The sequence below is a fragment of the Leucoraja erinacea genome, chromosome 2 (genome assembly GCF_028641065.1).
Source record: "Leucoraja erinacea ecotype New England chromosome 2, Leri_hhj_1, whole genome shotgun sequence".
In the NCBI taxonomy this organism is placed as follows: domain Eukaryota; kingdom Metazoa; phylum Chordata; class Chondrichthyes; order Rajiformes; family Rajidae; genus Leucoraja; species Leucoraja erinaceus.
In genome coordinates, this window is record NC_073378.1 from 59732119 (window position 1) to 59746372 (window position 14254).

A 14254-nucleotide genomic window follows, 5' to 3' on the forward strand; every position below is an offset into this window, starting at 1 on the left:
TCCATCAAGGAATATTACCTCTTGTGACGCTATCATGGAGGGAGGGTCAATAGTGAAGCAACTGAAGATGATTGTCTGTAGAATACTCCCCTAAGAATTCCTACTGCAATACCTTACGTCTGAGATGATAAGTCTCTGAGAATTTCAACCATTTTCATTTTGTACTGGATATAATTCCAACTAGTTTCCCTTTGATTCCTTTATACCCCTTGTGGTCAAGGGTTGCTTGGATATCACGGGAAGTTACTCACGGCTCACTACTGCAATTTGTCTCTTGGCTGAACTAAGTCAGCAAAACATCTTGGATCATGTGGTAATGCCAAAGCTTACAGTGAAACTGTTGTGAGAAGACTACTTGATAACACTGTTGATGACCCCTTCCGTCACTTTGCTGATGATTAGCCTAACAGCAATAATGCAGATTGGATTGGTCCTACTTTTTGCCGATAAATCAACCCTGTGCATTTTTTGATAATGCTCGTGTTACAAACATGGTGAAACATAATGTTATGAGGTATGGTTGGCTGTGGATATGAATCATAAGTAGTAATCTGCTCTCATTCCCTTGGTCAAGAGTCAAGACTGTTATTATCTTTTGGCCCAAAATGGAACAATGAAATTCTTACTTGCAGCAGCAGCACAACAGGTTTGTAAACACAGTACTCAATAGTTAATATATTAAACAAAAAAATAGCTACATATCTTTCTGTATGGAGTTTGGTTAAAGACAGGTTTATGCAACAGTGGATTTTGGTTGCACACATTTGCCTGGTTGAGGACCCTGGCTATGATAAATAGAGTCTCTGATATTTAATTTCAAGATTATTGGTAGTGGCATATAGTTAATCCAGTGCAAGTGTCATATTTGCATAGGCTGTGATGTAAATTGCTGTCAGGACAGCCAAAGTAAAAATTCCTAATGCAGGACCTGCCTGCCATGAGAGGCCTTATCAAATGTATGTCCATGTATACAATGTACACTGCTCTATGCTCATCTATCATCTTTGTTTCCTCCTCAAATAAACCCAATCGGGTTTGTAAGAGGTGTATGCTTTTTTCAAATGAGAGTAACTGATATCCATAAGAACCTTAAATAATTTTCCTATTATTGATATAAAGTTCACTGACCTATAATTGTCTGGATTATCCTGATGTCCTTCTTAAACAAAACAACATTGGCTATTCTCCAATCTTCTGGGAGATTGGAGAATGAAAGATAATACAAAGATCTTGGCCAAGGCCCCAATAATCTGCTACATCGACTCCCTCAGCATCCTAGGCTAGATTGCAGCAAGCTCGGGGGACTTATCCACCTTTATGTTCTTCATGAGATTCAACACCATTTTCTTAATATCAATACCTTAAACAACATACCTCTCCCTGATCTCACAATCACCCACCTTCTTCTTACTCAATAGAACCTCACCCATTTCCTTCAGCGTCAGCCATAAATTCTTTCCTTTGTCCTTGACTGGACTGTTCCTCTCTCCTTTTCCTAGCCATCCTCTTGGTTTTCAATGAATGTATAAAATGCTGAGCTTTTCCTTAAGCCTACTTGCCAAGAACATAACCCTCTGAAACCCCTGTTTAAGTTATTTCCCGATTCCTTTATATTCTTCAAAAACCTTGTCCAATTTCAGCTTTCGAAATCCTACAATTGCCTCCTTTGTTCTTTTTGACAACTTACAAATTTTTTAGTAAACCTTTTACTAAATTTGACAACAGTTTATGCATGGTGCTGTTTTAAGTTATTTTTTTTTAAAATGTTAATAACTTTTAAAATGTACCATCAATCTGAATAAAACTTGCTTCATTTAAAGCACAGGACAATGGTGAGTAAGGTGGGGCAAAAATGTTAGCACTATCTTGTACTGTTTTTGTGCAAATAGAGGTACAACACACACCTGCAAACAAACAAGATGAGTTTTAGGTTGGTAGGTAGGTGTGTGTGTGTGTGTGGTGTGTGTGTGTGTGTGTGTGTGTGTGTGTGTGTGTGTGTGTGTGTGTGTGTGTGTGTGTGTGTGTGTGTGTGTGTGTGTGTGTGTGTGTGTGTGTGTGTGTGTGTGTGTGTGTGTGTGTGTGTGTGTGTGTGTGTGTGTGTGTGTGTGTGTGTGTGTGTGTGTGTGTGTGTGTGTGTGTGTGTGTGTGTTTTACACTATCTGGCATGTCCCTGCCCATCCTCTTACTGTGTCTAAATTCCTTACAAGCTCTCATATATTCTCCTAATAACCCACACTGCTATCCAGCTTCATAAAACCAGCACATGTTGATATATCAGACTTAATCCCTTGACCTAAATCTTTGATATAGATTGTGACAGCGGTGGCTTGGAGGGCCGAATGGCCTACTCCTGCACCTATTGTCTATTGTGAACAGCTGTTTCTCCGCCATTTTCTGCTGCATCCGAAACCATTCAGAAAAAATATTTCTGCCTTTTAAATAATCCTATACCATGCCAGTGCATTATATCAAATCCCAGGAGCTTAATTTTGTTTAAGAACCTCTTCTCTGGCACTCTATCAAGTCCATTGATTCTCCCAAATCTAGCCTGCCACATAGAACCTCAAAATGGATTTGTCAAAACATAATTTTCTTCATAAATTCATATTAACTCGGCCCAATCCTATTATTATTTTCAAAATAATCTCTTACCACTTGCAACATCATAAATTCCACTTTTTTCCCTGCTAAAGATTTCAGGCTACCTGGTGTGGTGTGAGCAGATGTCCCGACTTTATTATTTTCTACTTTTGAATTAGTAAGAATTGTTCTGAAAGAAAGGGAATTTTGGAACATGACAATCAATACATGTTGTTTTCATTCCGATCTCTCCCAAAACCTTAGATACAGATTTTCAGGTCCAAGAGATTTATCACTCTTCGGTCTCATGAAATTTCTGATTTTTTTCTAAAGCTGACTTCCATCATGTCCTCATTCACTCTCTGCCTGGAGCTTCTGACCTTTCACTGTGCTGCTCAACAATATCCCAGTGGCAAGGAGATGCATTGTTCATATCAGAACCCTGAGTGTTCAAAGGGTCACATGTGAAAATGCAATTATATAGATCAATTCAAACAGTTTTTAAAATGCTTGTATCGACTATTTTGTTTGTGGGGAACTGGAGTGGCCTTCAGAGTATTCTAGGGTTTAAGAAGGAACTGCAGATGCTGGAAAATCAAAGGTAGACAAAAGTGCTGGAGAAACTCAGCGGGTGCAGCAGCATCTATGGAGCAAAGGAAATAGGCAACGTTTTGGGCCGAAACCCTTCTTCAGACTCTCGGGTGTTCTATGGGTAGGAGCTCAATATCTGTGCCCGAGATCTACTTGTGTCTGGGAAAGAACTGCAAACGCTGATTTAATTCAAAGGTAGGCACAAAATGTCTACATTTACACACAATAAAAATACACAATTTGTATCTACTTTTGTCTGTTCTTTCCATGGAGGTGGACATTTGAAGCTACTGGTACCTTATATCCAGAACAGATGGGTGCTTGCAGTCAAGCTCAGTGACCAGCAGTTTTGGATAGTGGTCTGAATCCAGGGCAATGTGGTGCATTACTAGTGTGAGCTCTCCTATTAGAAAATTAACAGTTGTTACTGGTAATGTTTCAACCTTCTTTCTGTTTTAGGTCTCCATTCCCTCAAATACAATCCAAATAAATGGAAGAACAAGTTCTGTACAGATGTCAAAATGCTGGACTCCTTACATTTCTTCATGAACAACACTGCAAAATTGTGAAAGAATGATAATAAAAATACTTAGATATCACAGAAGAAAAGAAGGAAACAAATGTTTGCACACTTGTCTTTGACAAATCCATTATCTAGTTATTTGGTGTTTATGTCACCAAATGCACAGATTTTTGTTTAAAGTTGAGCTCTTTATCAGAACTAAGAACCAAATTCACCTGTACTAATATATTATTAATTATGTGCTAAGAAGTCCTTGTAAGTGGCAATCTGAAATGATTTTAAATTGGTAGTTCTCATCATACTTTTGAACATAAGTTTAAACCAACAGTGCCAACAATATGTTCATTGTACCTTATTAGGCACATGTGACAATTAAATTGAATCTTGAATCTCGTGTTCTTTTCTAAATCCTGCAGGTGAAGTGTTGCATTACCCAGTTTCTAATAAAAACAATAAAATACATTTTGTAATTTATGATATATTTGGTATTCTTACTTTGTGCTGACAATAACTTTCCTCCTTTGACAAAATTAATATTAGAACTGTGTATGTTAAATTGCCAGTTGGAATATTTATTCTTGACCCCATCAAGAAAATCAACAATTTAATTGCAAATCTGTGTACAATTTTAAAGCATAACATACCCGCCACTAAATTCACAGACATTTATTTTTCTATTGCTGGCTGAAAAATTGAAAAATACTAATTGTGATTTAACAGTTCCTGAGAAGAAAAAGGTGTAACTTGTATCTGTTTAATATTCATGTGTTTATTATATACAACCTGTGCCATAGTTAAAGCTTGGTAAGATTAATGACATGTACATTTACTTAAGTAACTCAGTACAGTATAATGTAAATTTCTAATGTACTTTAGAAATAAAACATTTTAAGTTGGAGCTTTACCTAAAGCAGAGATTTTGCACTATATTAACATTCTGTATCTGATAAAATAAAATTACCACCAAAGACATTCTTCATTTAGTATGTGACACCATCATCAAGCCATTTGAGGTACATTGATATTGAATCACTGAAAGCAGTATGCCCTTAACAGATTCAACAATATCACAAGTCAAATTTCAAAGCAATCCCTGTGAAGTGTAATTAAGAATTAACGGACAGTACACACAGGAACAGTCCCTTTGGCCCACAATGTCTATGCAAACCATGATGCCAAATTAATCTCTTCCACCTGCACATGATCATATACTTCCATTCCCTGCATATCCAATTGCCTATCCAAAAGCCTGTTAAACATCACTATCATGTTTACCATTACCACCCTGGCAGTGCCTTTCAGCTATCCACCACTCTGTGTAAAGAAAAACATCCCACATATCTCCTTTAAACTTTCTCCTTTTGCCCTCTCTTTGACATTTCCACCCTGAGAAAAAGGTTCCCTGTCCACCTGATCTAGGCCTCTCACAATGTTATATACTTATATCATGTCTCTACTCAACTTCTGTTAGTCCAGCCAAAACAATCTAAGTTTGTCCAAACTCTTCTTGCAGCAATACGCTCAATCCAGGCAGCTTTCTCATAAACCTATTCAAACCCTCCACATCCTTTCTGTAATGAAAGAGGGGTTTTCTTGATAAACCCTATTCTCAATAATGGCTGTAATGTTCATATGGCCTTAAATATCTGTATTCTCTAACAATGAGAAATACAAATGGTTGATATTTCTCTGCCTTCATTATGGTTCTTATATCAATGGTTATCCAGTTGAATTCAATTTACTTCACTTCACCTGGAACAATTGAATGTATTGAACTGAGCAAACTCTGAGAGACTTAATAATATCCCTGTTAAAGCTGAAGATCTATCCTCCAGACTTAAGTGTCCTGTAGTAAGCTGTTCCAGTAAAGACACAAATCCAATATCATGTTCTTTAGTTTCTTACATACAGTGCATTCAGAAAGTATTCATGCCCGTTCACTTTTTCCACATTTTTTTACGTTACAGCCTTATTCTAAAATGGATTAAATTATTTTTTTTTTATCATCAATCTACACACAATACCCCCATAATAAAAAAGCAAAAACAGGTGTTTAGAATTTTTTGCAAAGTAATTAAAAATAAATAACTGAAGTATCATATTTACATAAGTATTCAGACCCTTTACTCAGTATTTTGTTGAGGCACCTTTGGCAGCGTTTACAGCTTCAAGTCTTCTTGGGTATGGCCCTACAAGGTTGGCACACGTGTATTTGGATAATTTCTCCCATTCTTCTCTGCAGATCCTCTCAACCTCTGTCAGGTTGGATGGGGAGCGTTGATGCACAGCTATTTTCAGGTCCTTCCAGAGATGTCCGATCGGGTTCAAGTTCGGGCTCTGGCTGGGTCACTCAAGGTCATTCACAGACTTGTAACGAAGCCACTCCTGCGTTGTCTTGGCTGTGTGCTTAAGCCCCTGTCCCACTTACGTGTCCTTGGCACGCGAATTACGCGACCTCGTGGTCGCGTTGAGGCGCGACGGTCCCGCGAAGGTCACGCGCAATTTCATGCACCCGCACAGCTGTCTGGTGTGCGTGACGTCATTTGAAGATAGACACAAAATGCTGGAGTAACTCAGCGGGACCAGCAGCATCTCTGGAGAGAAGCAATGGGTGACATTTCGGGTCGAGACTCTTCTTCAGTCTGAAAGAAGGGTCTTGACCCGAAATGTCACCCAGTGCTTCTCTCCAGAGATACTGTCGGTCCCGCTGAGTTACTCCTACATTTTGTGTCTATCTTCAATCTTCTTGGCCCTGTTCTGGGAGTAGAAGTGGGGGCAGATCAGGACCACAACGGCCGTGAGCCCCAGGCCGAGATCAGCGATCGTTTGCTTGCTTCTGCTGTTGGAGGTGAGACGTTGCGTCGTGCCAGGGTCTTGGGCCTGTCCCACTTTGGCCGTCAGTTACGCGACAGGCTGTTGGCGAGCGACGATTTAGTTCGCTACAAAAATTTCGGAGCCCAGCACGATGTCGCGCACAACTACATACCCTTCCGCGCTTCTCAGTGGGACCTGCCCCGTGCGGCCATATGATGCCCGTGCGCCTCAACGCGACGACGAGGTTGCTTAATTTGCGTGCCAAGGACACGTAAGGGGGACAGGTCCTTAAGGGTCGTTGTCCTGTTGCAAGGCGAACCTCCGCCCCAGTCTAAGGTCCAGAACGCTCTGGAACAGGTTTTCATCAAATATCTCTCTGTACTTTGCTCCATTCATCTTTCCCTCGTTCCTGACTAGTCTCTGCCACTGAAAAATATCCGCACAGCATGATGCTGCCGCCATCATGCTTCACCGTAGGTATGATATTGGCCAGGTGATGAGCGATGCCTGGTTTCCTCCAGACGTGACGCTTGGCATTCAGGCCAAAGAGTTCAATCTTGGTTTCATCAGACCAGAGAATCTTGTTTCTCATGCCTTTTGGTAAACTCCAAGCGGGCTGTCATGTGCCTTTTATTGAGGAGTGGCTTCCATCTGGCCACTGTACTCTAAAGGCCTGATTGGTGGAGTGCTGCAGATATAGTCGTCCTTCTGGATGGTTCTCCCATCTCCACAGAGCTCTGACAGAATGACCATCGGGTTCTTGGTCACCTCCCTAACCAAGGCCCTTCCCCCCCCGATTGCTCAGTTTGGCCGGGCAGCCAGCTCTATAAAGAGTCCTGTGGTTCCTAAGTTCTTACATTTAAGAATGACAGAGGCCTCTGTGCTCTTTGGCACCTGTAATGCTGGCACAAACACTCACAATGCCAACAACCACAGTTACCAATAACCTGTTTCTCCTTGAATTTCAGTGCAGAGATTCAAACTCTTTAGTTTGGCACCTTTGGAACCTGACCAATTCCAAACCACAGAAAACCCAGGCCACAGAAATTGCCCAGGATTATCATCTTCTGAGCAGGAGGAAGTATAGATACGCATGTATGGGTTCTGAGAACAATTATTAAGCCAAAGTTTGTACATCATAAATGCTGTTGCAAACGTTGCAGTAGTAAGTTAATTAGATTCAGATTGGTATACATTGGTTAATTAATTTTAGATCTGAGTTTAATTTAATTAATTAGTGTAGTTTCAAACTAAAGATTCAAAACATGCCACTCCACGGGTGTTGCCAGACCACAGAAAGTTTCAACCTGACATTCATATTCTCGAGATCACCATAAACCAGAAACTTGACCAACATCATAAACAGTGTGAAGAGCAAGTCAGAGCTCAGCTATCCTGTTGGAAATAACACACATCCTGACTCTCCAGAGCAATCACATATCGGGTGGGCGGCACATCTCACGTCGCAGCGGCCTCTGCAGTCCGTCTGTCGTTTTTTTAATTTTTTGTCTCGTATGTATGTAGTTTTTATTTTTTTTAAACTGGGTATGCGTGTGGGGGGTGGGGAAACTTTTTAAAATCTTTCCCCTGCACGGAGGACACGACCTTTTCTCTGTCGGGTCTCCGTTGTCGTTGGGGCCGAGCACCGTGGAGCGGCCTCCAACTGGAACGAACTAGGACTCCAGTCGCGGAGTTGCGGACTTACCCACCATCGTGGAGCTGGCCGAGTTCGGAGCGGGAGGAGCGGTAGTGGCGCGCTGCTGCGACCCGACCCGGGAGATTCAGAGGCTCCAACCGCAGGTCTGGTAGACAGTAACACCGGGAGCCCGCGGATCCCTGCTGGGAGACCGCTTTTCGAGGCTTCCGCAACGGCGACTTCTCCCGCCCGAGTTGCAGGGTTGAGGATGACCTGGAGCGGGGGCTTACATCAGCGCCCGGCGCGGCTTTAAATGGCCACGGGACTTGTTAGCGCACGCCGGGGCCTCCAGTACCAAGACCTGGAGCGCGGCCTTGCATCACCCGGCGCGGCTTTATAATTGCCGCCGGACTTATTTACCATCGCCCGCAGGGGGATTTGACTCTGACATCGGGAGGAGAACGAAGAGTGCAGGGGAGAGATAAGACTTTGCCATCCATCACAGTGAGGAGGAGATTCACTGTGATGGATGTTCGTGTAAATTGTGTTGTGTCTTGGTTCTTCTTGTTTGTATGACTGCAGAAACCAAATTTCGTTTGAAACTCTGGGTTCAAATGACAACAAATAAATTGTATTGTATTGTAATTCTACCATCTACAAGACATAAGTTAGGAGAGCACTGGATTACTTTCCACTTGTTTGAATGAGTCCAGTTCCAAATGGACTCGGTTCAACACAAAGGGAAAGCGGTTTGTTTAATGTCCACCCTAAGCTTTCACTCGGTTAACTCACTGGCACAAGCATAGACCACTTACAAAATACACTTCGGCAACTTTGCAAAGCTTCAACCCCCCCACGACCTGTAACTTTAACCATGTAGTGTGATTAGAACAGGCGGCACTCGGGCACATCACTAGCTGCATATTCCCCTCCAAGGCACATACGGTCTCATCAAATAAATGGCCGTTCCTTCATTGTCATTGGCTGGAATTCGATGTGTAATATACTTTGAGATAAAATGTATTAATATCAGCTCAAATTCATAGGTCAAGGTGAGAGCAAGTTCCCTTAGTAGCATGTTTGTCCTTGACCAGATGTTGCATTTAATAGATTCAGGTCAAATGAGGTGTAAATTTTGCAGTAGTTGGAATCATACTGACACAAGGAAGTAATTTATCTCAGCGCTAGAACATTTTTAGAAGATTTCTCAGCCGTTTGTGGATCCATGTTGAAGTAGAAATAGAACATAGGAATATGCCCCTGGCTGTGTGTGCCAAACATAATAATCCAAGCCGCACATGGTCAATAATCCTACTTTCTCCTGCCTGTTTATGTGCCTATCTTAATGCCTCTACTTCCACCACTTAAGTGCAAGGTTGTTGCATTTTGAGAAGCTAAACCAGTACAGGATTTTCACAGTGAATTGTTGGGATCTGCAGAATGTTGTAGAGCAGAGGGATCATGGAGCAATAGACAATAGGCGCAGAAGTAGGCCATTCGGCCCTTCGAGCCATCATCACGATTCAATGTGATCATAGCTGATCATCCCCAATCAGTACCCCGTCCGACCTTCCCCCCATATCCCCTGACTCCACGATCTTTAAGAGCCCTATCTAGCTCTCACTTGAAAGGATCCAGAGAACCGGCCTCCACCGCCCTCTGACGCAGAGAATTCCAAACTCACAACTCTCTGTGTGAAAAAGTGTTTCCTCGTCTCCGTTCTAAATTGCTTACCCCTTTTGGCCCTGTCCCACGGTACGAGTTCATTACAAGAGCTCTCCCGAGTTTAAAAAAAAACGGAGAATGAACATAGCGGGTACGTCGGAGCTCGGGGACGTCTCTTAGCGGCTTGTAACACTAACAGCAGGTAGTCGGGAAGACTCGCTAACGGCAGGTAAGCACGGGAAGACTCGTGAAGATTTTTCAACATGTTGAAAAATGTCCACGAGAGCCCCGAGTACTGACGAGCAGCCATTACCGTAAATCTCCGAGTTCGAATCAGGGCAAACTCGGGAGAGCTCTTGGAATGTACTCGTACCGTGGGACAGGGCCATTATTTTTAAACTGTGGCCCCTGGTTCTGGACTCCCCCAACATCGGGAACATACTTCCTGCTTCTAGCGTATCCAAACCTTTAATAACCTTATATGTTTCAATAAGGTACCCTCTCCTTCTAAACTCCAGAGTATACAAGCCCAACCGCTCCAGTCTCTCAGCATATGACAGTCCCGCCATCCCGGGAATTAACCTTGTAAACCTACGCTGCACTCCCACAATAGCAAGAATGTCTTTCCTCAAATTAGGGGACCAAACTGCACACAATACTCCAGGTGTGGTCTCACTAGGGCCCTATACAACTGCGGAAGGACCTCTTTGCTCCTATACTCAACTCCTCTTGTAATGAAAGCCAACATGCCATTCACCTACTTCACTGCCTGCTATACCTGCTTGCTACTTTAATTGACTGATGACTGATCGCCAGATCCCGTTGTACTTCCCCTTTTCCCAACTTGACACCACAGGGCTGCCAACATTGGGTGAGAGTTGGGAGTGAGAGATTGCGAGAGACCAAGCCTGAGGGAGCGTAGCGACAGGGGGGCGGGGGAGGGGTGGAGAATGGTGTCCCCCATCCCATTGGTACGGAGCTTTTGCATTTTTCCAGTTTGAAATTGTGCAATATGGTGCATACTGTAGCGAGTATTTTAACACACTTGAATGCAATATATATGCTATAAATTGCATTAGCTATGAATAAGGTTAAACTAATAGACCTTCTCTCATTCCTGACCCTGAGTCCAGCCTTATACCTGGCCCCCTATTCTACCCTGATCATAGCTGCTTACATGCTTAGGTTCCCAGTGCTGAACACTCCCCTGGTCCCAGCTTTGACTGCACACCTAGTACTATTCCAGACCTTGACTCTGGATGCACACTTGGCCTTGCTTCCAGCCCCCTCTGCACTGACAATATATCTGGCCCACACATAAAGCCCCATATCTGACTTAACCTATTATGTTCAAGTTCACAGGTGCTTATCTAATGCGGTAATCTTTTATGGGGCACTGCGCAGACCAAATTATGTATAACAACATTTGCTACACCCATTGGCTTCCTTGGTATCTAACATGCTAGTTACTTTGTCAAAGAAGTCATCAATTGGTTGAACACAATTTCTCATCCATAAAATGATACTCACTCAGCTGTAAAGGTATTCTGTTACCATTTCTTTCATTTTCCTCACAAACTGTCCACTAGGGGCGCCGCATTGACGGCAGCCTCTGCCTACAGCCTGTTTGGCTTTTCAGTCTTTTAAAAAATTTTTTAGTTAGTTTAAAGTCTGTTTGTGGGGGAAACTTTAATTTTCTATGTGGGGGAGGGGGGCAGCTTAAGGGGGAGTGTTTCCCAGTCGCTTCCTGGCGGGGATGCGACTATTTCTCCGAGTCGCGTCCTTGCCCCCCTCCTCGTGGCCTACCACCTGGATCGGAGAGGCCTTTCCTGCCGGGGACCGGGAACCAGACCAGAGCTGCAACAGCGGCAGTGCAACGCTGAATTTACCGCGGAGCGGGCGATGCCTACATGGATCGCCGTTTGGGGCTCCGGAGCGTTGGGCCACTGCTCCAACATTGTGGAGCTGCGGTTTGGGAGAGCTTCCAACGCGGGCGGCGCTGACCGGCATCGCGGAGTCCTGGGGCACTTTGCCGAGGTTGCATCTATGCCCAGCGTTGCATCTCTGCCCAGAATGTCCTCCGGACTTTGGGAGCCACAAACTCCAGTGGGTGGTGGCCGACTCTGATGTCCAGGCCGCTGAGGATGTCCCCCAGCCCCTACGTCGGACTTACATCACCCCAGCGAGCGGGCCTGAACATCGGGCCGCCCGTAGCGGCGACTGTGAAGGGTCGGGGAGGCACCGACCACTTGTGAACATTGGGGAACATTAGAGGAAGATGATTGACTTTGGTGCCTTCCCTCACAGTGGGAAACTTTGATTCTGCCTTGTGGGGATGTTTTTATGTTGAACTCTATCATGTGTTGTGTTCTTTATTTTTATTGTATGGCTGTATGGTAATCACATTTCACTGTGCCATCCGGCACATGTGACAAATAAATGTATCTTGTATCTTGAAGTCATTTTCACCAATATTTTCAGTATTTTGCTGTCTTCCTCTCAGCTGGGACTTTTCCAAAATGCAAAGTCCAATAACTATATATTTAAGCAACATTATTCAATTAAATGTGATCTTGAGAGTACATAATATTTTCTGTGGTATTCATAACACAACAATGATAAAAAGATCTTTGTTTTGATTGCACCTATCAACATGCATACATTATTATATCACATTTAATATGTACCGAGGGCAGATTTTTGTTCCAATTTTTGTTCCCAATTTCTTTTACATTGAAGTGATTGAAATCCAAGTGAAGTTTAGATGGCATCACGAAAGTAATACCTCCGGAATGGATGATATTATGTGGTTGGTTGGGGGTCAATATCAGCACAATTACTATATTAAACTTTGAATCTTCAGATGTCCTGGTTCAAGATAAAACTAAAGACAAATAATAATCCCCTCAAACATTCCCCTGCAAGTATCTCTGTCACTCCTTTAAAATATGCCCCTTCTTTGAGCTAGCTCTTAAATATCGCATCTGAATCAGTTTCCATCTGATTACACTCCTTGAGGATGTTCACCTACGTGTTCAATTAATAAAACAACAAGATTGGGGACATTTCTATTGAACCTGTCAAAGGAATTTGGTTGGGGGAGGGGGTTTAGAAATAGTCAGTGAGGTAAACAAACATAATAGTTGAGTGGCAAATTACAATAGTGCCACCTTCCCAATATTTAACTGAAGGAAATAATGGGTTATCAGGGCTATATGTTGCAACAGACAGCCTGACACCTTGCATGTCATTTTAATATTACACTTATCCCATCCCCCTGGATATTACGGATTAATAAATTAAGGTTATGTCAACTAATTACAAATCAGGCTAATTACAAATCAATAACATTAGCCAACTCCGAAACATGAAGCGCTGAGCATTGGGATCCAGACATCACAGACAACTGGCCTCAGTTCCCCGCTCACATCTGGCAATGTTCTCCGTCTGAGCCAGGGGACGCGGAGCGTTTTTGAAAGGGGGGGGGGGGGGGGGGGGGGGGGGAGGGCTGCGCGAGGTAGAACTCCTACCTCGACAAAAACCTGGACACTCTGCAGTTCGCTTACCGCCACAATAGATCAACGGTGGATGTGACCTCGTTGGCTCTCCACTCTGCTCTGGACCACTTGGACAACAAAAACTCATATGTCAGGCTGTTATTCATTGATTACAGCTCGGCATTTAATACAATCATCCTATCCAAGCTGGTTAACAAACTCGCAGAACTCGGTCTCTACGAATCCCTCTGCAATTGGATCCTCGACTTCCTCATTCACAGACCACACTCAGTTCGTATTGGTGGAAATGTGTCAGCCTCGATAACAATCAGCATGGGAGCACCTCAAGGCTGTGTGCATAGCTCCCTGCTGTACTCACTCTATACTCATGACTGCGTAGCCGGTCATAGTGCGAACACCATCATCAAGTTCGCTGACGACACCACTGTTGTGGGATGTATCATTGATTGGGGATGAGTCAGAGTATAGAAGAGAGATCGACTGACTGACTAAATGGTGCCAGCACAATAACCTGGCCCTCAACACCAGCAAAACCAAGGAACTGATTGTGGACTTTGGAAGGAGTAGGAGGGGGACCCACAGCCCCATTTATATAAACGGGTCGATGGTGGAAAGGGTCAAGAGCTTCAAATTCCTGGGCGTGCACATCTCCGAAGATCGCTCCTGGTCCGAGAACACTAATGCAATCATAAAGAAAGCACATCTGCGCCTCTACTTCCTGAGATTACAGAGAGTCGGTATGTCAAGGAGGAGTCTAACTTCTACAGGTGCCAAGTAGAGAGCATGCTGACTGGTTGCATCGTGGCTTGGTTCGGAAACTTGAGCGCCCTGGAGCAGAAAATACTACAAAAAGTAGTAAACACTGCCCAGTCCATTATCAGCTCTGACCTCCCTTCCATCGAGGGGATCTATCACAGTCACTGCCTC

At 43.4% G+C, this 14254-nt stretch overlaps 1 protein-coding gene across 1 annotated transcript in view; it reads left to right on the forward strand.

The window, feature by feature from the left end:
- cobl (cordon-bleu WH2 repeat protein) overlaps nt 1–6296 on the forward strand; it is a 242208-nt gene extending 235912 nt beyond the window's left edge. Inside the window, 1 exon segment of the mRNA XM_055657302.1 lies at nt 3631–6296. Coding sequence (XP_055513277.1) covers nt 3631–3720 — 90 coding nt within the window. The 3' untranslated portion in view covers nt 3721–6296.
- Nucleotides 6297–14254: the final 7958 nt, after the last annotated feature.